At 33.1% G+C, this 24,625-nt stretch overlaps 1 protein-coding gene across 8 annotated transcripts in view; it reads left to right on the top strand.

Moving 5' to 3' along the window:
• Nucleotides 1-24,625, top strand: part of Prkacb (protein kinase cAMP-activated catalytic subunit beta) — a 114,748-nt gene that overhangs the window by 82,907 nt on the left and 7,216 nt on the right. For all 8 annotated transcript variants that reach the window (XM_047554461.1, XM_047554442.1, XM_047554477.1 and 5 more), the window contains 6 exons: nt 6,322-6,420; nt 7,395-7,477; nt 10,256-10,382; nt 11,358-11,453; nt 14,393-14,515; nt 22,475-22,639. In XM_047554461.1, coding sequence (XP_047410417.1) covers nt 6,322-6,420; nt 7,395-7,477; nt 10,256-10,382; nt 11,358-11,453; nt 14,393-14,515; nt 22,475-22,639 — 693 coding nt within the window. The remainder of the gene's footprint in view (nt 1-6,321; nt 6,421-7,394; nt 7,478-10,255; nt 10,383-11,357; nt 11,454-14,392; nt 14,516-22,474; nt 22,640-24,625) is intronic.

Below are 24,625 nucleotides of genomic sequence, written 5' to 3'. Positions count from 1 at the left end.
ACCAAGCCCAGTAGACTCTTTTTGCTCATCTTATTTGACATTTTTAGAGCTTATGACTGTGCTGACCACTCCCTTGAAACTACCTCCTCCCAACTTCTAAAATCTCATGCTCTCCTGATCATATCTTCTCCTCTCTTGGTTCTTCCTTTTTTGTCCCTTTTCCTGTTTCTGTTTCGTTTCATTGTTTCCTCTGTCTGAACTTGGTGCAGTTGCTCATGCCTGAAATCCCAGCAACTCAGGAGGCTGTGTCAGGAGGATCACAAGTTCAAGGCCGGTCTCAGCAACTTAACAAGATCCTGTATCAGAATAAAAAATGGAAAGGCTGGGGAGTAGGTCATTGGTAAAATACCACTGGGTTCAATCCCCAGTACCCAAGAAAAAAAAAAAAAAACAAAAACAAATTTTTTTTCTCTGTTCTGTTCTTTAAAGATAGCAAATAAATTTCTAAGCTCTGAACTATTTCCTCTTCCTTTCTGCTTATCCTCTACTCTCTCCCTATCTATTCTCCAATAGGCTCAGCTCTTTTTTTTGGCATGGGGGGTGGTGGCGCAGAGAGTACCAGGGATTGAATTCAGGGCACTTGGTCACTGAGCCACATCCCCAGTCCTATTTTGTATTTTATTTAGAGACAGGGTCTCACTGAGTTAGTTAGTGCCTCACTTTTGCTGAGGCTGGTTTTGAACTGGCAATCCTCCTGCCTCAGCCTCCCGTGCTGCTGGGATTACAGGTGTGTGCCACTGCATCCAGCCAGAGGCTCAACTCTTAAATTCTCTGATCTCGTTTAGTATAATCTAAATCTGAATCTCCCAGAGATATTTTAGCTCCTGCTCTCTTTTTCTAACTGAGCTTATGGGGTCTCAGAGAGGGTGAGCAACTTACTTGTATACTTATGTTGGTAGCACAACAATAAAATGCTTTAGAATTATCTTTTTTTTATTAATATGTCAGTAAAATGTTATTGTCTGGATAGCCTCTTGTATATTGTTATAATATGTAAGGAATTTATAGAATGTGCTTTACTAACAAAATATTAAAAGGACAACAAACTGTGCCATCTATGCTTTTAAGTATTTAGGGGAGAAGTTTTTAATTCCTTCTTTTGCTAAGGCAGCAACTTATTGAATAAATTATTGAGCCAGTTACCTCATGGATAAATTATGACCAACAAGTATTTCCCAGAAGAATAATTGCCATTTTATATCATTTCTATTACTTCAATGTTATGAGTCCATGAATAATTAGGACAAAAGACTTTCTATTCTGAAATTTTTCAAGTTTATTTAATTACTAAAGCTGAGTAATAAAATAGCACTCCATTAACCCCTTTTTCGGTAAATGAAATCACACAGATCTTCCAATTAAATCAGTCTGGCTTCTCTCATCTTAGAGTATATGGGGCGAAAGGGAAAAAAAAATCAGTGCAGGAATTAAGGAAATCACATTTCTTCAATTCATGCTGTGTATCAAGCATTGCTAAGCACCTTTTAAAAGTGTTGTATCAGTGACAAGTCATAGCTTTATGTGACATTAATCTCCCTTTTATGCCAGTAACCTCGCTATTTAATAATCTTTTCAAATAGCTAGTAAATTGAAGCAGGAATCTGTTCTACATTTTTCTGATTTCTATGCCGTTTTTCCTTGTTGCTTTTTCCTTTAAAATGTATTTGTTATTTTAAGATCCTTTCTACCACCACCTAGTCTGGTCCCTAATTAACTTCGACTGGTCTTTTACAATAATATAATTTCCACAACTCCAGACTTTTCACCTCTAATTCATCTTCCTCACTATCAACAAAGTTTTCTTAAATGATATCATATCATTTCCCTTATCCATCAAAAAGTTTCATGATGTTCATTAAAAGAAGTCCAAACTCAGGCTGCCTAGTATGGGCTTATTTCAAACCCTTCATAGGCCATGCGTGGAGGCACACGCCTGAAGTCCCAGCAGCACGGGGCCGAGGCAGGAGAATTGCCCGTTCAAAGCCAGTCTCAGCAAAAACGAGGTGTTAAGCAACTCAGTGAGACCCTGTCTCTAAATAAAATACAGAGTAAGGCTGGAGATGTGGCTCAGTAGCTGAGAACCCCTGAGTTTAGTTCCTGGTACCAAAAAAAAAAAAAAAAAAACAACAAACCTTTGTCTTTGTCTTCCAAACTTCATTGTAGTCTCTTGTACTATTCCCTATGCGAACTCTGCTCCACTTCCCTGAATTAAAACTTGACCATCAGGATCAAGTAATGCTGTTCTGGGTGGGGTAGGGAAGGATAGCCTATCTTCCTTGTTAATGACTCCTTAAGCATTTGGCTTAAAAAATCAGCTGGTAACAAGTCATTTTTTAAATTTATGCATTTATACTAACAGAACTATTAAGAAGTAAATATAAATTTATATTAATTTTGAACATAAAATATGAACTGCATCCCTAAGGATACTTGTTAATTTTCCTCTGCCATTTAAGAACATTTTGCTACCAAATTTTGAGGAACACTCCTCCAAGCTATACCCAAATGGAACTACCATTCAAGGTTTACCATTGCATGTTTTCCTCCTCAGGTATTGGTTCTGGACACTAACCATGACTGAACTTTCTTCTTTCATTCTCTTACCTTTATTATCCATCCATCTTAAAAGGCTCAGCTCAACCTCTGCCTTTTAAAAATAGATTATAATAAAAAGTGGCATTTATTGAGCTTATACTGTGTGCCAGTACTGTATTAATAACTTGAGATGCATTATGCCACATCGCCACTTTTAAAGTAGGTAGTATTATCAGCATTTTACAAGTGAAGAATCTGGGACTCAGAAAAGCTTATGTACTTGTCCTCAAATAAATGTTTTCTCCTTTGACAACTTATTAGAACCCTCATTTGGCAATCATTCATATGTTAGTATTCACATATTCATACATCTTAGTTTCAGGTGGGTTTTATGCAGCATGAATGCAGAGATTCTCCTGTGCCTATCTCTGTAACACCTATTATGCCTTATATGTTGTAGATACACACATTTAAAAGTAAATTCAATTAATTATAAATGGTGAATTTTTGAACTAATTTTAAAATTAGAGAAGCATATACGCTTTGGCAGTTTATTTGTCTTGAATTCATTCCTATTTTACTTGTATTGTGTCTCACATATACATAGTTGGCTTAGGGCTCTAATACAGAAAGCCTGTGTTATAATTTTCATTATTTATTTCACAAGCCAACACATTGTTCATGCCCAATTTAAAACCTGCTGTATTGTAATATACAAAAATAAACACAAAACAAATTATTCTCCAGCTGATGTTATATAATTTATTGTGATATTTATGGACTAATTGGTTATAACTCATGAGTTATAACTCATTGGCATGTAGACAGTAGTGACCCAACCACTTCATGTCACAGATTTAAAAACTGAGGCTCAAAGACTTGAAATAACATCTCCAATTTACAAAGTGGACTGAATAAAAGACCTCGGTTAAAACACAGATCTTCTGACTCCTATTCAATTATTCTTTGCTCAGTATTATTTGTGTACTCATAATTTTATATAGTATACCAATAACTGGGTGATGATCTTTAAGTACCCTTCATATTTATGTTTAGTTGGGTGATTTCTGTGACTATCCACATATTGATAATAAGCCTCTAACAAGAAGAATGCCACTTTCTAATGATTTACACAAATATAAGACACATATTTATGCCCTCATAAGGTCACCTTTTCTTTTTTTTTCTAATTAATTTTTTTATTTTATTTTTATCGTAAACAAATGGGATACAGGTTGATTCTAAGATCACCTTTTCTTAAATTCAAAATAGAATTCCGAATGGAATAGAATACAATCTCCAAGAGGTCAGGATAAATTGCTTTCCCCTTCTTTTGAATAGACAATCCAGAGAAAGTTTGATTAATCCTACATGGCTTCTTTTTCATGAAGACATAGTATTTTCTTGCTAATTTTGTCTGTGATGTCATTTGTGACTTTGTAAATTGAATTTTTAGAATTTGTGCCTGTATTTTTCAGTTATTAGAAAGCAAATAGATTATTAATTTTTACCCAATATTTTTCAATTTTTAATTTTTCCTTAGTCCTTAATTTCCTTACTGATCTTCCTTTTTTATTGTTTGTTCTATTTAGTTATAAATGATAGCAGAATGCATTTTGATTAATTGTACACAAATGGAGTACAACTTTTCATTTCTCTTGTTGTACATGATGTAGAATTACACCATTCATGTAATCTTACATGTACATAGGGTAATGATGTTCGTCACATTCCACCATCTTTCCTTCTCAAGTATTTAAAAATCATTATCTACTTATTGAAGTGATAAGGTGATTTGACTATAAGTCAGTAGGAACCAAGAATTTTTACAAATTAATTTTTAGTATTTTTTATGGGTCTCTTTTTTGTTTCCACTTAGCTCTTACTTTTTCACTTACTTCATAGTTTACCTTCTTAAGACCAAGGTTGAAATCTCCTTTTTTTTTTTTTTTTTTTTTTTTTTTACATGACAATGGACCTTTATTTAATTAATTTATTTATATGTGGTGCTGAGGATCAAACCCAGGGCCTCATGCATGCCAGGTGAGCACTCTATTACTCACTGAGCCATGACCCCAGCCCCTAGTTATCATTTTTTTTTTTTTATTGTAAACAAATGGGATACATGTTGTTTCTCTGTTTGTACATGGCGTAAAGGCATACCATTTGTGTAATCATAAATTTACATAGGGTAATGTTGTTTGATTCATTCTGCCATTTTTTCCCTTCCCCCCCTCCCCTCCCACCCTTCCCCTCTATCTATACAGTCCTTCCTTCCTCCATTCCTGCCCCCCTCCCTAAACCCAACTCCAACCCCAACACTAACCCTTCCCACCCCCCATTATGTGTCATCATCCACTTATTAGCGATATCATTCTTCCTTTGGTTTTTTGAGATTGGCTTATCTCACTTAGCATGATATTCTCCAGTTTCATCCATTTGCCTGCAAATGCCATAATTTTATCGTTCTTTATGGCTGAGTAATATTCCATTGTATATATATATACCACATTTTCTTTATCCATTCATCAATTGAAGGACATCTAGGTTGGTTCCACAATCTGGCTATTGTGAACTGAGCAGCTATGAACATTGATGTGGCTGTATCTCTGTAATATGCTGATTTTAAGTCCTTTGGGTATAGGCCAAGGAGTGGGATAGCTGGGTCAAATGGTGTTTCCATTCCAAGTTTTCTAAGGAATCTCCACACTGCTTTCCAGAGTGGCTGCACTAATTTGCAGCCCCACCAGCAATGTAAGAGTGTACCTTTCTCCCCACATCCTCGCCAACACCTGTTGTTGCTTGTATTCTTGATAATTGCCATTCTAATTGGGGTGAGATGGAATCTTAGGGTGGTTTTGATTTGCATTTCTCTTATTACTAGAGATGTTGAACATTTTTCCATATGTTTGTTGATTGCTTGTATATCTTCTTCTGTGAAGTGTCTATTCATTTCCTTAGCCCATTTGTCAGTTGGATTATTTACATTCTTGGTGTAGAGTTTTTTGAGTTCTTTATAGATTCTGGAGATTAGCACTCTATCTTAAGTATGATTGGCAAAGATTTTCTCCCACTCTGTAGGCTCTTTCTTTGCATTGCTGATAGTTTCCTTTGCTGAGAGAAAGCTTTTTAGTTTGAATCTATCCCAGTTATTAATTCTTGCTTTTATTTCTTGTGCTATGGGAGTCCTGTTGAGGAAGTCTGGTCCTAAGCCGACATGTTGAAGCTCTGGACCTACTTTTTCTTGTATAAGATGCAAGGTCTCTGGTCTGATTCCGAGATCCTTAATCCATTTTGAGTTTAGTTTCGTGCATGGTGAGAGATATGGGTTTAGTTTCATTCTGTTGCATATGGATTTCCAATTCTCCCAGCACCATTTGTTGAAGAGGCTATCTTTTCTCCATTGCATATTTTTGGCCCCTTTGTCTAGTATGAGAAAATTGTATTTATTTGGGTTTGTGTCCGTGTCCTCTATTCTGTACCATTGATCCACCTTTCTATTTTGGTACCAATACCATGCCGTTTTTGTTACTATTGCTTTGTAGTAGAGTTGAAGATCTGGTATTGCGATACCCCCTGCTTCACTCTTTCTGCTAAGAATCTTTATTAGGTTTTTTCATTTGAGATTCATCAACCCATTTGATAATTATTACCCTCCTTATTCAAATCCAGCAATTTTTGCTTATTCAAGTTTATTATTGTATGGAAAACACTTTTCTCTTTTGAAATGATAGTATCCTTTAAATTTTGTTTAAATATACTAAAATATATTTATCTTAATTACAGGTTGTTAAACTGAAGCAAATAGAGCATACTTTGAATGAGAAAAGAATATTGCAGGCAGTGAATTTTCCTTTTCTTGTTCGACTGGAGTATTCTTTCAAGGTAAATTTTAGTAACATCTAAATAAGATATTTTCAACCCGATGTATTTTTAAAAATGTGAAGGTATAATAGAATTCTAAACCAGATAAAACAACTAGAAAATATGAGTAAACAAAAAAGAAATATCTTTAGATTTTATGTAACACAATCTTATTGTGTTAGAAACTTAGGTAATGAAAAAGTTTTAGCTCTACCCAGGGCAACTTTTCGAAGTGACGATGTAACTTTTCATTGGAAGGTATTGCAAAATTAAATATTTAGTGATCTAGAAATAATGATATCACCTGCAAATGAATACACAGAACATACTTTCTACTTCTTTTAAACATTTTTGACCATCATCTCACCATTTTTTTCTTATTTAGTAATTTGTATTCTACTCTCTTCATTTGCATAAGCCAGAAAAGTTTTCCTCCCCTGTTCAAGTGTCTGATGAAGTACAAAAGGTTTATTCTTTAAATTGGCAGCTTTTCAGCTCTTTGGAATGATAACTTGGCATCTCTCTACCCTATTGAATCCATAAATCATTTTAACTTTTTTACTCCTTTGTTCTTTAAATTAAATGAAAACCTATGTAGTCAAGATATTAAAATCATTAATCTCTCAGACATAAAATATAAATATTTGCTTTTAAAATTGTTTTTTAACTTTGTTATTCCTTTGCATATGCTATAGTATTATTATTATTGCTCAGTGTTTAATTGTTCAAGAGGTAAATGTTCCCTGCAAGAACAGGAAGAACAAAAAGTTCCAGACTAATTTGTGGCAAGAATGCCAGGAGGAAAAAAAGAAAAACAAGATGAGTGCCCCAGTATAAGAAAGATACAGGATTTTCCATTTATTCCCCTTTTTTCAGTTTTATTAACCTGTCAGATGGATTTTGATTTTATCTTTTTGTAATTGGACATGGTATAATCTTAAAATACTTCTACCGAGATTTTCTATTTTAATTTATTTCCTTTTTTTTGTTGATAGGATAATTCAAATTTATACATGGTTATGGAATATGTCCCTGGGGGTGAAATGTTTTCACATCTAAGAAGAATTGGAAGGTTCAGGTAACTAGTGTTTTTCCTTCCTCATGTCTTTATATGCTTGTGTTTATTTTAAATCACAATTTTAAATTAATGCCAATGCCAAGAATTCATTCAATTTAACTAACCAGTGGTTTGGCTATATGAAGTATTAGGTGAAAACTTTAACAAGAGACCATACAAACATGATTTCTAAAATTCAAATAAAAGCAATATGAAACCAGTTTAATATTCTACCATTGGAAGATATTGTAAGATTACTCGAAGAATTTCCAGAAAATAAAGTTAATTAAATTTTAAAATACCAATATTTATTAAACACACAATATTTGAGATTATATAATGACACAGTAGATAACATACTGTAATAATATTTAATGATAATCATATTTGAAACAGGTTTGCATAAGGATGATGATGAGAAAAGACTATAGAAATGACATTAGTGTTATGATAAGATTATAAAAGTGCGCTGTACACAAATTTAATTCTTAAAGTTTTTGCTATGTTGAGTTTTTTGAAATGCATACATGGTTTAAGAGAAGTATGTAGTTTATTATTAGGTTATTACTAATATGATCTCAGTTATGAAAATTGGTTATAAATACTAATAGTTTTATCTTTGTGTAATAGCTCATAAGCTACTAGTGATAATTAACAATCCATAACAGACTGAGGCAAAAACCAAGAGCAGGTTCAACTTCTCTCAGGATGTAAGGATTAAGTTAAACATCAGTATGAGCTCAAGCAGGGCTGTGATGGTAATTTGATTCATAAAAGGATGATGATAGACTTGGACTATCACGAAATGATATCAGATAATAGGCAAACATTAGTTATATGCATTATCTGGGAACTAAGCCATATTTCATTTATTGACCAGTAATATATAGGGCACCTAATGTGTTAGGGACTGTCACTTCCTTTTCGCCTCTCTCTTCTACCACCCCTTGTCCAAGCAGTCCTAGAATTGTCATGTTGCCCTATAATTATTCGGTGTTTACACTGAAGTTCCACACCTAAACCTGTCTTCTGAGAGTATTCTGCTCATTTTCTATAACTGCTCACTTCGTTGCTTTGCAACTCCTTACATACCTCAATTTTTAATATTTGACTTGGAAAATACTTGACAACAAAAGCAAGTTGACCAAAATAATTCACTCTGAGACATTATCTTTTCTGAGCTTTCACACATAAGACACACATATTCTAAATATTGCTTATTTCCACCTTAGAAACTTTGAGGTAATAAGAATCTGAGGTATAGTTTAGTGTGTCTTTGATCAGAACCAATGAAGTCAGCTGATTCTCTGCTTAAATAGAGAATGTCAAGACTTAAAGCCGCCACAGCTTTAAACCTTCCTGCTATCTTCCTGCGTTTCCTTATTTAGTAGAAATACCCAATAACAAATTGCATTTAGAGTCTTTTGCTATCACCTTTCAACAATTCAGTTGTTGTCTGTATTCCTTCAACCAAGCATCAATGTGTAGAAGTAAATAAATATAAGATGTTGAATTTATTTACAGATACACAGAAAATAGAAGGGGGACCTCTCAGGTCACATGTTTTCAAGTTTAAGGATACATGTTGCAATAACTGGGGATAAGTCTCCCAATTTCTGCTTAGAATTTCCCCTTCATCCTTTGTCATTTGACATAGGATATGGATTGTTACACTGTTGGCATAGGACTGAAACTGAAAGAGTATTATGAAATGTTGCCCAGAAAGTATTTTTCTTTTCATAGTCTTTCATTTAACAAAGATTTATATCTGATGTAAATTGGGCTAGAACTTGGGAAATTCAATGACAAGCAGATCAAATTCATGCCATCCATCTTGTGGGAAATCCTGCTAATAGTTAAAATTGTTCATTAAAGACATAAATCTGAACGTCATTGGAATTTATCAGGCAGACTAGCAGAATTCAGTGAATATACTAGAAAATTAATTATAAATTCAAGTTAAAAATTGGTACATCCTTTGGGAATAATGCTCAGATTGTGGCATGAAAATTATACTGATTTGCCAAAATTACAATGATATATAGATGTAATCTATGTATGCAAGAACTGTGCACGTTTAGACAGGCATACAGATTATATATGTCTATGTTATAGTATACATCCATAGTAAAAGATTTGGAAATTTCATTTGCCAAGATTGCATATTTTGTTTCTGGATAAGATTATGACTGTTTATTCTTCAGCTATATTTTGTGATTTCTATAATGAGGATATGTCATTTTTGTAATAAAAACTATTACAAAATGGCTAAAGTGGCATTAATCGTCACATTAAGGAAGTCAAAGAGCTTGTACAGTGAAATTCTTTAAGCAATTTAAATTTGTGAAAAAAGTAGATAGAACCTAATTAGCTACAGCAGTGGCTCTGGTAGACAGTCCAATTAGCACATTTACTTTTCACCCAATTTCTTAAGTTCAGACTTAATTTTCAAGACTTTATTGTCTTTATAATATGGGTGAAATAATAATTTAAAATAATATGATTGTTTTAAGGTTATGCTTTTCTTCAACATAAAAAATATAAGATGATGAATATGTCTTAAATTTACAGATACATAGAGAAAATATGTCCCCTAAATGTATCAAAACATTATTTGAAGACAATTTAGAAATTTACTAAATATTTGGAAACACAAAATTCTTTACATACATTTAAGAGAAAAATGCTTTTTCCTCACCAAATTCCTCTATTCTGTTACAGCAATTTTTATGTATAATCTATTAATTCATGCTTGTTATCCATTTTACAGAAAATCAATGTTTTTTAATTTTTTTGCAGTGAACCCCATGCGCGGTTCTATGCAGCTCAGATAGTGCTAACATTTGAGTACCTCCATTCATTAGACCTCATCTACAGAGATCTAAAACCTGAAAATCTCCTAATTGACCATCAAGGTTATATCCAGGTATGATTTGAACACATTATATATAACATATTTGAGAAAATACTAAGCAAGAAGTCTATATCAACTATTGATGTTGGACTTTTTCTTGAGGGAGAAAATCACTGTTTTCTAACAATTTAAATTGAGTTCATAGTTTTGTTATTACACAGGAGCAAAAAAAAAAAATCACATCAAGAATGGAACCTTTTAAATCTCCTGTAAAAATTGTGAACTGAATATAGGCTCCTGCATAAGCAAATGATTAATAGCTAACGTTGTGAGTACTCATTACTCATATGATATGCCAGGCATATCCCAAGGGTTTACATGTACAGGAGGAGTATCCCTAATCTGAAATCCAAAATCCAAAGTGCTGTAATCTGAAACTTTTTGAGTACCAAAATGAAGTCACAAGTAGAAATTGCACCTGTTTCATGTGAAAGATACTCAAATTCTAGGTACACTAGAAATATTGTGTACCGTTAGTTACCTTTAGGCTGTGACAATAAGGTGCATATGAAACATACATGAATTTTATTGTTGTTTTTCATATTTTTTTTTTTTTTGAGAGGAAGAAGCGTTTCCAATTTGAGTCGTTTTAACCTTCATTCACTAAATAATCGCCTTCAGGAATTAGTCTGTTACATTGACCTAATTTTTTCCCTTTTTTTTTTTTGCACGATTTTCATTGTAATCCTGGATTCCCACCCCCGCCGCCAGTACTGGGGATTGAATCCAGAAGGTCTCTGTTACTGAGCTACCTACCCAGCCCTTTCGTATTTTATTTAAGATAGGATCTCCCTGAGTTTCTAAGGCTGGTCTTGTACTTTCGATCCTCCTTCCTCAGCCTCCTGAGTCACTGAGATTACATGGTGCACTGCCACATTTTACCCTGAATTCTTAACTTTCAATTTAGGTACAATAATTACATTTATTATGAAGTGATAAATTTTCACAAGTTTTTTTTTTTTTTTTTCTTTTCTCTCTCTCTTATAGGTCACAGACTTTGGGTTTGCCAAAAGAGTTAAAGGCAGAACTTGGACATTATGTGGTACTCCAGAGTATTTGGCTCCAGAAATAATCCTCAGCAAGGTATATTTATAATGTCAGTTTGTAAGAAGTAACAATATGAGGCATGCATCACTGTGGAATTTTGTGTAAACAATTATGGATCTAATTTTACATTTTTATTTGATCTAAGTTATGAACTTAAATCTATTTGTGCATGGTTACTGAAGAATAACTATTTAGAGTTAACACTAATCCCCTAAATTCTAAATTTTAGAGAAAAAGAGTGAAAAAAATCTAACCTCTAGATCCATGTTTTGAAGCCAAATACAGTCTTTTCATTATTATTCCCAGTAACAGGAGAAGGAAGAAACCTTGCTCCAGACTTCTCCAAGAGGCAAATCTAGATGTGATGTATACTAGTTGTCAATTCTTCCTTTGTTTCAAATTTATCAATTGAATGAAAGGAATGTATGAAAATTATTTTAAATTTTAGTTTAATAGTAATATTATAGCAATTGAATAGTTTGTCTATTGAAAGAAGTTCTACTTTTCCAAATAGTGAAATGTGGGAGGAGAAACTGCAAATACATTTAAAAGAATGGTTTAACTTCTCTTTTCCTTTCCTCACTATTGATGGAGAAAGCTAGAACAGAGAAATTAACAAAAACTGATCACAAATAGGAGCAAGGACAGGGAAAGAAATCAGACACAGGCCTTGTTCAGTCACAAACTGACTAACTGAAATTTGGTTAACCTGTGGAAATGTTAGAATAAATTAAAATTTTTCTTATAGCTTTCCTTCTATTGTCTTTCGTAATTTAAATCACATGTAACTTTTTAGTCTTTTATAGTCTAAATATCATGCTGTTAATACATTTTAAAATGAACTCAGCAAATAATGTAACCCCAAAATAAGCACCAAAACTGTACAAGTGTGTATGTGTTATAAAAGTAATGAATGCTCATTGCACAAAATTTGGAAAATACAGAAAAATTTAAAGAAAAAAATCCAAAAGCCTATAATCTCACTACTCAGAGGCAGCCTTTTGACTTTTTATATGCATGATATCCTAGTTGAGATCATAGTGAATGTGTAGTTTTGTGTCTGGCTTTTTTTACTTGCATGTTAACAAGCATGCAGACATCATTCTTTTTTGTCTTTGTGGTGTTAATGCTTGTATGCAAATGTACCATAAAGTATTTAGCCATTCTTCTATTAATGAATACTAAGGTTTTTTTTTGTTTTGTTTTTTGTTTGTTTGTTGTTGTTGTTGTCATTTTCATGGGTTTTTGTTGTTGTTGTTCATTTGTGTTTTTTGTTGTTTGGTTTTTGCTATTATATACAATTGTGATAAACATCTTTGTGCATAAAGCTTTTTCTGTATTTCACATTATTTCCTTAGGATAGATTCCCAGAAGTGGAATTACTGGGTCAAAGGGTATGAACATTTTTAAGGCTCTTGATACATATTATCAAATTGCTTTCCCAAAAGGTTGTACCAGTTTATAATCCTACCAGTAGTCTTTTGAGAGTACCTGCTCTACCACACCCTTTCCAACACTGGTATTCTCATTTTTTTTTAATTTACTAATTTAATAGGCAATAACTTATGTCTCATTGTTGTAATTCTCATCTTTGGTTGTCAGATTTCTTTCAAATGCTTAATGACCATTTGGTATTTGTTTGGGTGTGTGTATAAATTATTAATTCGTGTCCTTTGCCTATTATCTATTGCAGTTTAGTAGTTCTTTTATCAACTTGTTTTAATTCTTTATGTGGAGACTATTTTTGTACCTGGCCTATTTACTTGTAAACAGAATAGAATGAAAGCATAGAAATCAGAGTTGAGCAAAGCTGATGCCCATTTCTATTAGTAAAATCAAGTGCTGTTTATATTATAACACTCCCTCCTTTTAATACACATGTAGAATCAGGAAAAAGAAAAAAATCTCTATATTGACATTATATTTTAGCTAATAATTTGAAAACAAAATCATTTATAAAGCTAATATTTTGACAAACGGGTGGAATGTGGGAGTAATGATGGCAGTTAGAGGGTATATTTAAAGGCAGAATAAAAGGTCTGAGAAGAACTCAGCTTATTTCTGTCCATGATCAAGTGGTGGTGGTTTTTTATTCTCATACTCTTGTGCCAGTTGACACAGATCAAAGTTTATAAAAAAAAACTTGATATAAACATGTTAGTATAAACATGTTATTAATATTTATTTTCTTATAAATACTTCTAGATCTGAATTTTAGTAAGTTTAATATAAAAAAGCCAAACCCAATTAAACAGTCTTTGAATCATGCAGTTGGTTTGTAAAGCACTTCTTACACAAATTATTTCCTTTCATTTGATATATTACTCACAAAATCTTGTGAACTAGTTTAGTTTCTTCACTTTATACCTTTTAGAGATGAGAAGCAAAACAACAGATAACAAAAGTACTTAAATATTAGTATTAATTGAATTCCACATTAAACTTATTAGCCTTCACAAGATACTATGAAATGGATATGATTGTCCATAGAATAGTAATCCTCCTAACTCCAAGAATGTAGAGTATTTTTAAATCAACTCCACTATTTACCATTCCAGTACTACTATTTTGTTTCAGAAATTTGGGCCTTTGAGGTCAAAACCCAATTTGTAAGATTATGGACCTAAAATGGACTTTCGAGGTAATTTGGTCTAAATTCCTTTTTACTATTGAGCAACTAAATTATCCCAGTGAAACAGGACATTTCATTGTCAATAATATTCTTAATGATTATAAGAATAGTTAATAATCCTTCCTAAATCTAATTCCAATATCTGGAAATTCTCCCCTTTGTTTAATTTAAATTTGACCTGATATATTTTGTTTATTTTAAAAAATTCTATCCAGAATAGCTGTTTAGCAACTGCTTAAAAAATGTTTCATATGCTTCCAGAACATTTTGAATTTACCTGTGATTTCAATTTTCCTCTGAGTAACTTAAGTGATCATTGACACTGGTGTTGGTTTATATTCAGGGCTACAATAAAGCAGTGGACTGGTGGGCATTAGGAGTGCTAATCTATGAAATGGCAGCTGGCTACCCGCCGTTCTTCGCAGACCAACCAATTCAGATTTATGAAAAGATTGTTTCTGGAAAAGTAAGTAAAACATTTTATTAATTTCTTATTCATTGTTTCTACATATATATTTTAGGTTTAAAATAGAACCACATTATGTTTTCATCCTAAATTGGGATGTATTTTACTAGGTTTTATGTTATGTCAGTATTCACAAATAAGGGGACTAACTGAAGAACTTATACATATACTGTGTATAAAGTGCAAAAAGTAAGTGCCTCTTATAGATGAATAAACTAAGTTAGGTACTGAAAGATTTACAATGATAAAGGCAGTACAGAAAGACAGAATGCAGAAATTATTTTAAATAATTATCACTGCTGTCCTTGTCACATTTGTAGACTTCTAGGCTTCAGATCTCTTATCTTTGTATAATTGTTTTTCCCTTGTAGGATATAAGTCATAATAAAAGAAATTTTGATATGAACAAAATAAAACACTGAGAAAAAGTAACAGGGAAGGCAGTGATGTATTTAAGAATTTGAGAAGTGAATTTTTAAATTTCAAGGAAGAATAGGGCCAAAGGTCAGATGAAGGATTATGAGAGAACCAAAATATATTAAAATCACAAATGAGAGAAGACAATTTTATTAATACAAAGTCTAAGAATCTAGAAATTATACTAATATTTTTAAATAATTGAATCAGTCATTTAAATGAATCTACTATATTCCTTTTTGACTTAATAAAGAAATCAGATTCTTTAAAAAGGATGCTATTTTAACTATATTGACATTTACTTTAAAAAATTGCTTTCATTAAAATAAATGTATCTTTATAAATGTGAAATGGCCTTAGACAGTTGTTCTACTTTGACGTAAAACTTTTTCAGCTGTTTATGAATAAGTGTTCATTTCATATCAAACTTTAATATTTTGTATCCAATCTTCTGCATATGGTCTAAAATATTAATAAAGTGGGTGCAGTGGCAACTTCTAAGGCTGAGTCAGAAGGATTGGAAATTCAAGGTCAGCCTCAGCAACTTAGCCAAACCCTATCTTAAAATAAAATGTAAAGTGTCATTCAGTGATAAGAGAACTCCTGAGTTCAATCACCAGGACCACAGAAAAATAAAAATTAAAACTAACTAAATAAATAAATAATAACAGTTTGAATTCTAGACTTTTAGAAGAATAACCGCATAAAAATTTACCATATCATGATACAAAAATTTCCCCTTCGTTTATTTAGAAATATGACAGGGTGTTTGGTGTACTTTCATTTTTAACTAAAAATTTCAGATTACCTTTCCCTGTATTGCATTTGTTTGATTCCATCCCTTGCTCTCTTTATTCATGGAGATTAAATAGTGTCATTATGTGATCTCTAATATCTGTATTATGTGAAATACAGACCATGTTCATCTTTTGCCAATAAAACCATTCTAACACCCAAACTAAACCGTACCTACCTTGCAAAGCTATTGTTCTCTCTGTATAGTAACTAAAAGCCAAAGGGAAACTAGTTTTTAAATTTTCTAATTGTTCAAATATTTAAAAATCCAATCTTTATCTCATATTTGTGTATTCTCTATTGTGATTGAACTCAGGAGTTCTCTTATCATTTAAATTTTTAATGGTTTTAATGATGTGCAATATTAAGTTTTTTCATTCAGAACTGCTTTTTCTGATTTTTGAAAGAATATTAATTTGTGCAACATGTTATTCATTGTATTTTCTGCTCTGAAACCATGCTATAAAAATTATAAGTATACATGACTTATCAAAGGTAAAATAAAATGTATTAATTGAATCACTAAAATACTTATATTTGAATGTTAGATTATTAAGTTCTTACTCTGTTACAATATTTTAACTCAAACTGGTATTTTTAAATGCACAGAAAGATGATCAATAAGCTTGTTAGGGTCTGTCCTATACATATTTTGTGTTTTAAAAAAACAGAGGAGGTGGTATTTAAATGTCAAATTAGTCATGCAATATTAAGTTTCAGGCTTAGAAATGCATAGTTAATAGAAAATTTATAATCCTTCTCTAACTATGCCTTGTCCTAGTGATATGTGCTGAGTTTCTGTATAATCTTTAAATTTCATGCCTCAGTGCCATACACCCTATGACAAGAATAAGTTTTGGTTTTCACAGCAACTCTATCTGGCTGCCTTACCCATGGAAATATAAAAGTTAATATCTTGTTCAAAAGTGATACTTGCAAATAAAGTAATCAAGTAACAGTGTTGTGGAAACCATAATTTTAGAGTCTGTGACTTATATAATTAAAAAATTTCTTGGTTTCATTATATATTATGTAAATATTAATGTAAATATTGTTCCTTGTAATGAGCACCATGAATGCACAAGGAGACACTACACAAAATGTGAACATTAGCATATTCTAAATGGTCAAAGAGTTGGTTAATTTTTCCTGAAGGAAAAATTCATGTGAAAGGTAATTGATTAGTAGCCATATGGTAATTCCCTTCTGTGTCATGGTTCCCAAAGTCTAGGTTTGGTGATTAACTGTGAAGATCCACAGTACTCAGCCTATATTGGTAGTCACAGTTAAGATGTATTACAGTGGGAGGATACAAAGCAAAACCAGCAAAGCATTTTAAAGACAGTCCAAAGTCCAGAGGAAAGTAGGCACAAGCTTTCAAAAGTCCTTCCCCAGTGAGCCACAAGGGATGCACTTAATTCTTCCAATAAGAAATTGTGAAACACATGAAATGTTAGGTATCAGCAAAGCTCACGAAAGACTCAGTGCCTAATGTCTTTTTTGGGAGCTGGTTATATAGCACTCTCTACCTAACATGCCAAACTCTCAGACTCCCAGAATGAAAAGAGATATTTAATATAGACCTTATTCTTTATACAAATAGACTAGGTACTCTTGTCATTAAGAGAGATTTTCATACAGTGTAAGGAACGAGTACCATTCAAGTTCCCAAATACCTGCCAACTGTCAAACTTGCAAGCAATCCTTGCTAAGGATGGCAAATCAGTCCTGCTGCATTAACTTGTCTGTGTACATTCTGTTTCCTACATAGCATACACATATGCACGTATACAACTACACTTTTTCTAAGATGCTGTCATTAATACTTTTTTTTTGGAAATTTAGATGCCATTTTCTGTTTGGCTATGACTATAGTTAGAGACATAAAAGTACTCAGAAGTCATCTTCATAAAATACAAAAGCAGTTCTACAATTTGCATAAAAGACTATTTTTTTGAACACTTTGCTGTGGTCATTAAAAATTCTCCTTAACACTTTGACATAGCCCTTTATTCTAGGGGTCCAAAGGGCAAATGATTGCAACACTGACCCACTGGGAATGCGGATGGGGTGGGTAGTAGCTCTCTGCAGCCTTCTATATTTTTTACATCTATTGCTGTTCATACATAGGTAAGGGAGCAGATTAGAGAACACACAGACATGGTACAAATATTATAAATATTTTCAGTATTTTCAGTGTATTGACTCTTCTTATTTATAGAATCCAGGCTGATTAGATTTGCCCTGGAGTCTATGAGGCAGTGCAAAGCTTGGCAACATGTCTATAGAAAACCTTAAAAAGCTGTTATGCCCTTAGAAAAATTAGCTCATATATATGATCATGTTTGTTAGATAAATCCTTTAGTGGGATTGCTAATGACTTAGAATGTACTGTACCTAATTTAGGAAAATAATTTCTTAAAATTTATTTCCAACATGCTTGTGAACAGAAGCTAATATATTATTGCTTGTTGGCTGTGTGCAAACTCTTTCCTCTGCCAATAATTGTAGAATAGCAGTAAGATCTTTCACTTCTATCAACCAAAGATCAATTTTATAATTTATGTAATTAAATGTAGCAGATTTGATTTGGTCTTATTCTAAAGGAAAAAAGTTAGTAAAACCAGTTAGTGAATTTAAATCATAACAACATGAACTGATTTGTTTTTTGGATGTAACTTCCTCTTATATTGGTAGAAAATAATGGCCATTTCTAAAACTGAAATGTACATGACTTTATAATTGGTGCTGAAAGCAGAACAGATATTGAGTTTGCTCAATTCAGAATGAGCTTCATAGTTTAACATATTGCATAATGTCATTTGATAAAGTAGTTTAGGATATCAGCTGTGTTCACAATCTTATAAAACAAGATTTTGGTCATCTTTTTTTCTCTTGCCCTATCAAATTTAAGACTTTAAGAAAAGGTGAAAGTGTTCACTCAATAAATAAACAGGTGGAAGATGAGCCAGAAAGACGGGAGAAACTTCCAACAGATTCCAGATGACTTTCCTAACACAACCGTCCTTGTGTAGCCTGAAAACATAAACATTGTGTTTAGATTTGCTGTTTCCATGTTCAAAAATTCAACTTCAGATCATTTAATCAGTATTCTGATGGGAAGATTGAAAACCTAAGAAATGTACTGAATTATTGCCTATATTAGTGATGATAATGCAAAGCAGTTTCATAATGTTACATAATTTCTTCTCATACCAACCAGATGAAAATATAATCTCATCATTTTATAGATAAGGAAATTTAAACTCAAAAGGTAAAAGGGTCTGCCCTAAGTCACAAAGCATGTATGTAACTAGAGTTGAGATTGGCACCCATGAGTTCTTTCTAATAAAAATATAGCTTGGCCGAGTGGAGTGGTGCACATCTGTAATCCCAGCTGCTAGAGAGCTGAGGTAGAATGGCCCAAGAGTCTGATGCCAATGAAGTAAGACTCTGTCTCCCGGGGGGTGGGGGAGGGAGTCTAAAAAAGAAAGAACTTGGTAGAATTTTTTACATTATGAAGATACTCAATTTTATTTAGTTTAACTCCCTCATCAAATGTATAGGTAAAACAAGCCTCAGAATTGTCGAAAAACAAAAAGTTGTTTATGGCAAAGCAAAAAATTAGAATCCCGTTTAGTGGTTTATCCATTATTCCTTCACTAGGCTTCAGTGACTCTTCACATTCTTGGTGTTATTCTACATTCATTAGCTTTCCTTCTCAATCTCATTGGCTCGGTCCTCTTCTTTTTCTCTATTAGTGTTCTCACCCAGCCTTATGTCCTCAAATGCCAGCTGACAATTTCCAAATTTATTTTTCCAATTTATACTTGACTCCTGCATCCAATTTCCTACTCCACATGGGCTCTCCACTTGGATATCTAATAGATAAGTTAAATGCAACTGACAGGAGCTTATTCCCTCTAGCAAATCTATACCTTGCACAGAGTTTTCTGTCTCAGTTGATGGGAACTCTGTTCTTTCAGTTGGTGAGGCTGAAACACCCTGAAGTCCTCATCCCACGTCTAATGCCCAGGGAAACCTTTCCACTTTTTCCCATTTCCACTGCCACCAGTCATCTGAGTCACTAGAGTAGTTCTTTAAAAGTTTTAGGTCATCCTGTTTCTCCTTTTAAAACCTTGCATTGTGTGTGTGTGCAGGGGAGAACAAAGAAGACTTGCAATGATTCCCCATTTTCTTCAGAGTAAAAATGAAAAGATCTTAAAGTGTTACATTTTATGAGTGAAAGGATGATATTTTTAAAGGATTACTCTGGTTGCTGTTACTGTTCATTATCCTCACTAGAGTGAAACTTCATGAAGACCAGAATCTTTTTCTTATTTTGTTTACAAGTATATCCCAGTCACATCAGTGCCACACACAGCAGGTTTGTTGAATCAATGTTTATTGAATTCATGCATTCATTAAATACACTAAACTCACAGAATATGTCAGACCAGTTCCACATTTCATGTTAAATGATACCAGTTTCCAGTAACCTTATCTCTTGGAAATTATGGTTTAATGGGCTTAGACTGTGTTTCTTATTTCTCTATCTGACTCTTCATAGACAGAATGCTTACAAATACAAAAGTCAGGAGAACTAAGTTATTTTCCCAACAATTCCTACTGCTGAAGTTGGTAGCCTGCTAGAGCTCAGGTTCCTTATTTTTAAAGTAAAAGTGTAGACCAAATTAAACTAAGCTCCCTCTAGTTCCAATATTCTATGATTCTGATTTCACTGCTTAGTCATAATTGATAATAATAAAAATAATATCCTTCTTTACACAGTTTTGAAGGAAAAATCAAAAACTCTTTCTATCACAGAAGTTGGTGGTGTCTCCAAGTTAATGTACTGCAAATAAAGATCTTAAACACAGTTTTGTTTAGGTTATTTTCTGTACTTTGCTAATTTCAGTTCAGTGACTCAACATGTTAGAAAATTTGATCAAAAAATTACATTTACAATAACATCTTGGAACATAGGAAAAAACTTTCACAATGACTTTCATTATTTCTCACCCAATATATTTTTAAAATATGAGAAATTTCCACCACTAACATGGACTATTAGGAGAGTGAGGCCTACCTATCAAAAATCTCTAGAGGAGGAGGAAGTATGATATGGCAGGAAGAAGAATAGGAAAATAATTGGAAAAGGTTTCCAAGTGAAGCTGATATCAGCCAGCACAAGCCAGCCCCACTCCCCATTTGAGAATCATTTTTCCAAAGATGAAGCAAGCACACACACGCACGCACGCACGCACGCACGCACGCACGCACACAAATTCCAGACCATGATTTTATCTGTATTACAAAATAAAGAACAACTTCATTTAGGTGCTTATATCTTAAAACATTGCACTGCACATGACCTGAATTTAGAACATAATTTATGTATAGTTGATTACTGTCTACAATTCTGAACATCACGAAGGGGATAACTAGCACATTACTATTGAACAGCTCACACAAATTCTTTTCTAAGCTAAGACAGATCTACTTCAAAGAAGTTATTTCTTTGGAATTACAACAAAGTTTAGATGTACCACAAGAAAAGCTCTGAACTAATATAACCACTGAAAAAAATATGTTATTTTTACAGAAGACAGTGTGCCTTTTGACTATCCACACGCCTGTAATCCCACTGGCTTGGGAGACTGAGGCAGGAGGATTGCCAGTCCAAAGCCAGCCTCAGCAAAAATGAAGTGCTAAGCAAGTCAGTGAGACCCTGACTTTAAATAAAATACAAAATTGGGCTGGGGATGTGGCTCAGTGGTCAAGTGTGCTTGAGTACAATCCCTATTACTCCCCAAAAAGCAAACAAACAGAAAACCCTCTTATTCCCCACTTATTACTCCAATGAGGAGAAATGAGGAGAAATGCAGAAAAGTATAAGAAGATGAAAAATTCAGTCTTTTAGAAGGTTTCAGATAGTGACTATTTTCAGATTATTGAATCATGGAAGCAGCAGTACAGAATAATTAGAAGTATATACTCTGGAGTCATATACTTGGAACTATGGCTCTACCACTTACTAACTCTATAATCTTGGGCAAATTACTTAATCATTGTAATTCTCAGTAGCTTCACTCACACTATAATGTGGGCATAATAATCATACCTCAACCCCAGGAATCTGCATTTTTTATCATTTTTGTCTCCAAGTTTATTCTACTCATTTTTATACTGCTGAATAATAGCAGAACTATGCTTAAAAGCCAGCTACTAATAAATGAAAAGCCGTTTCCTGTGCCAGGAAACGCAGCGTGGGTTTTTACAGACATTTTTAGACTTACATTTTGATAGATCTCTGAAAATGTGCATACTGATTTTTTTTCATATACTGCTTGTTCTGTTTATATTGAAAGTTTAATTTATACATCTCTGAGACAGAGGTTTATAATGTGAGATACCAGAGAATCTCTTGAAGATGGGTGAGCTTTCTAATATTGTTGGAAAAGTTTGGTATATGTGCACATTTAGTTTCTGGAGACTGGTCTACATTCTTAAAAGGAGTTCATAACTAAAATAAGTCCAAAAGAGAACAGTTTTAGTTTGTTCACCTAAATCATTCTCAGTCTTTAAGACTGCTCTGGGGACTGTAGCGTGTAGTTAAAAGGTCTTTGAACAGCATCACTAAATATTTTTGTTTACATAATGACCTGTCACCTTAACAAAAAACATTTATGAAATCAAAACATGAGTCTTGGAATGTGTATTTTCCCACCCACTGTGTTTGCACAGGTCCGATTCCCATCCCACTTCAGTTCCGATCTCAAGGACCTTCTAAGGAACCTGCTGCAGGTGGATCTGACAAAGCGATTCGGAAATTTAAAGAACGGTGTGAGTGATATAAAAACTCACAAGTGGTTTGCCACAACAGATTGGATTGCCATTTACCAGAGGAAGGTGAGGTTCTCCTTTTTTTTTTTTTTTCAATTTAAAAGCTTTTTAAAAGTTGGGGTTTAAATTATATGTAGTAGAGATATTTTCAACTTAACATGTGATTGTAATGTTCTTACTTTTTAAAGCAATCCTAAACAGGATCTGAAGTACCTTACAGCTCACAACTTTAAAAATTAATGTTCCCTTATATAAAAGAGAAAGACTGTATTCTGTTTTGACCATTAGTCTACAGTGTTTTCATTAAATTTTTCCTGCGCATGTCCCACACTCTTCACAACAGTGTGGAAATTATATATTAAACAATATCCTAAGGGTTTGTATTTCAAAACTAATGTGAAGCCCCATTGAAAAGACAACATAAACAAATAAGGTCTCCTATTCAGAATCGGCATGCAGGCTGAGATTACATTTAATTGTTTTATTTTCTGGAGACATTCTTCAGTCTTCACTCTGACTTCTCTGTGGGTGTTTATCAGGGTTCCCTATGCTTCATGTAATGTTTCCCAAAAAGACCGTGCATTTCACACACCGTGCCCTTGTAAAAGTTCTCCCCTTTACTCTGAATGCTTTTTCCCATTTGTGTATTTGACATACTTTATTAATACTTTGAGTTAACTAAAATGTTATCTCTAATGTGATATTTTCTTTGTAGGAAATTCTTCCTTAGTATTTTATGTAGTTACTATTGTTTTAAAATATTTCATTGAGAACAGGAACCTTATGTCACTCATTTTTATATTCCTGTCATCTGGCCAAGAGCCCTTGGTATGAGCTCACTAAATATTTGCTGAATTACTCTTTGAGCATCAGTCTTTCTTAAGATACAACTTTATCATTTTGAAAACCAATTTGAACATGCATCATGGAAATAGGAGTTTTAATGAGTATTCTTCGAAAGGTCAAAACAGATCTGAAACTATTACATTTTGTCTTTCAGCAGACATTTTCACATACTGTTTCTCCAAATTGTTGTATGCCTGTGTTTATGCTAGGTATTCTGTGAGTTACTGAGAATACAATGATGAGCAAAAGCAACCTTTATTCCTGCCCATTGAAGCTGATAGTTTCAGTGGATGGAGAGTTTGATCAGATGGTCACATTAATAAAGGGAATGCAGAAAGAATAACTTTGTACTCGAGATTTTTGAAGGCTTTTGTTTGTTTGTTTGTTTGGGGGTTTGCTTGTTTTTTGTTGTTGGTGGTGGTTTTTTGTTTGGTTTTGTTTGTTTGTTTTGCTTCTTGCTTGCTAAAGGGATTCTGAAGTGTTAGAAATTCAGGCAACTTGAAGATTTGAATATAAATATAAACCAAATAAATCTCTAGCATTAATATCGCACCACAACAAAGCAGAAGACAACCCCTAGCTGACAAGTAGCATATTTAAAAGAAACTAGGATTTTATAACCCAGGTTACCGGTGAAATAGCTGTGGTAAGTTATCACTTCATCTTTGTAATAAACTGAGAAATTTAAGATTTTGCAGTGATGAATTACCTTATCTCCCCCTTTGCTTCTTAAATGCCAAGTTAAAAATAGTTTTTATAAAGCATTTTCATCCTGAACATACCTGATTTTTTTCCTTCATATTTTTCATAAAACCAAAACATGTAGTGTTTGAGAGACTTGCCGTGTTTTATAGTACTGTGCAACCACAGGAGTGGGTTTCCTTAGGGGGGAAATACCTAATGTTCTAACTACATATTAAAAGCACAGTTTTTCTAATTCACAAATTTTTAAAAGATTGTAAAAACAAAGGAACAAAAGAATATAAATGCAGCAAATAGGAAATATAGCAAAGTAAAAATAGTGTGAGGGCAGCACAGCCTCCATATCTCACAAGAGAGGTCCCAAAACCATCTAGTTCATGAAACAGAGCTGTTAGCATCATCATCTCAAATAGGTGTGTTATGTGACTAATCACCATAAACTCTATAGTGATTAACAACATTTTAGATCTCAAAAAAAGCATTTCATATTTTTAAGCAACTCTC

The sequence above is a fragment of the Sciurus carolinensis genome, chromosome 1 (assembly GCF_902686445.1).
Source record: "Sciurus carolinensis chromosome 1, mSciCar1.2, whole genome shotgun sequence".
Taxonomy (NCBI): domain Eukaryota; kingdom Metazoa; phylum Chordata; class Mammalia; order Rodentia; family Sciuridae; genus Sciurus; species Sciurus carolinensis.
The sequence above is the reverse complement of the archived record's forward strand: the minus strand, read 5'-3'. Positions and strand labels throughout refer to the sequence as shown.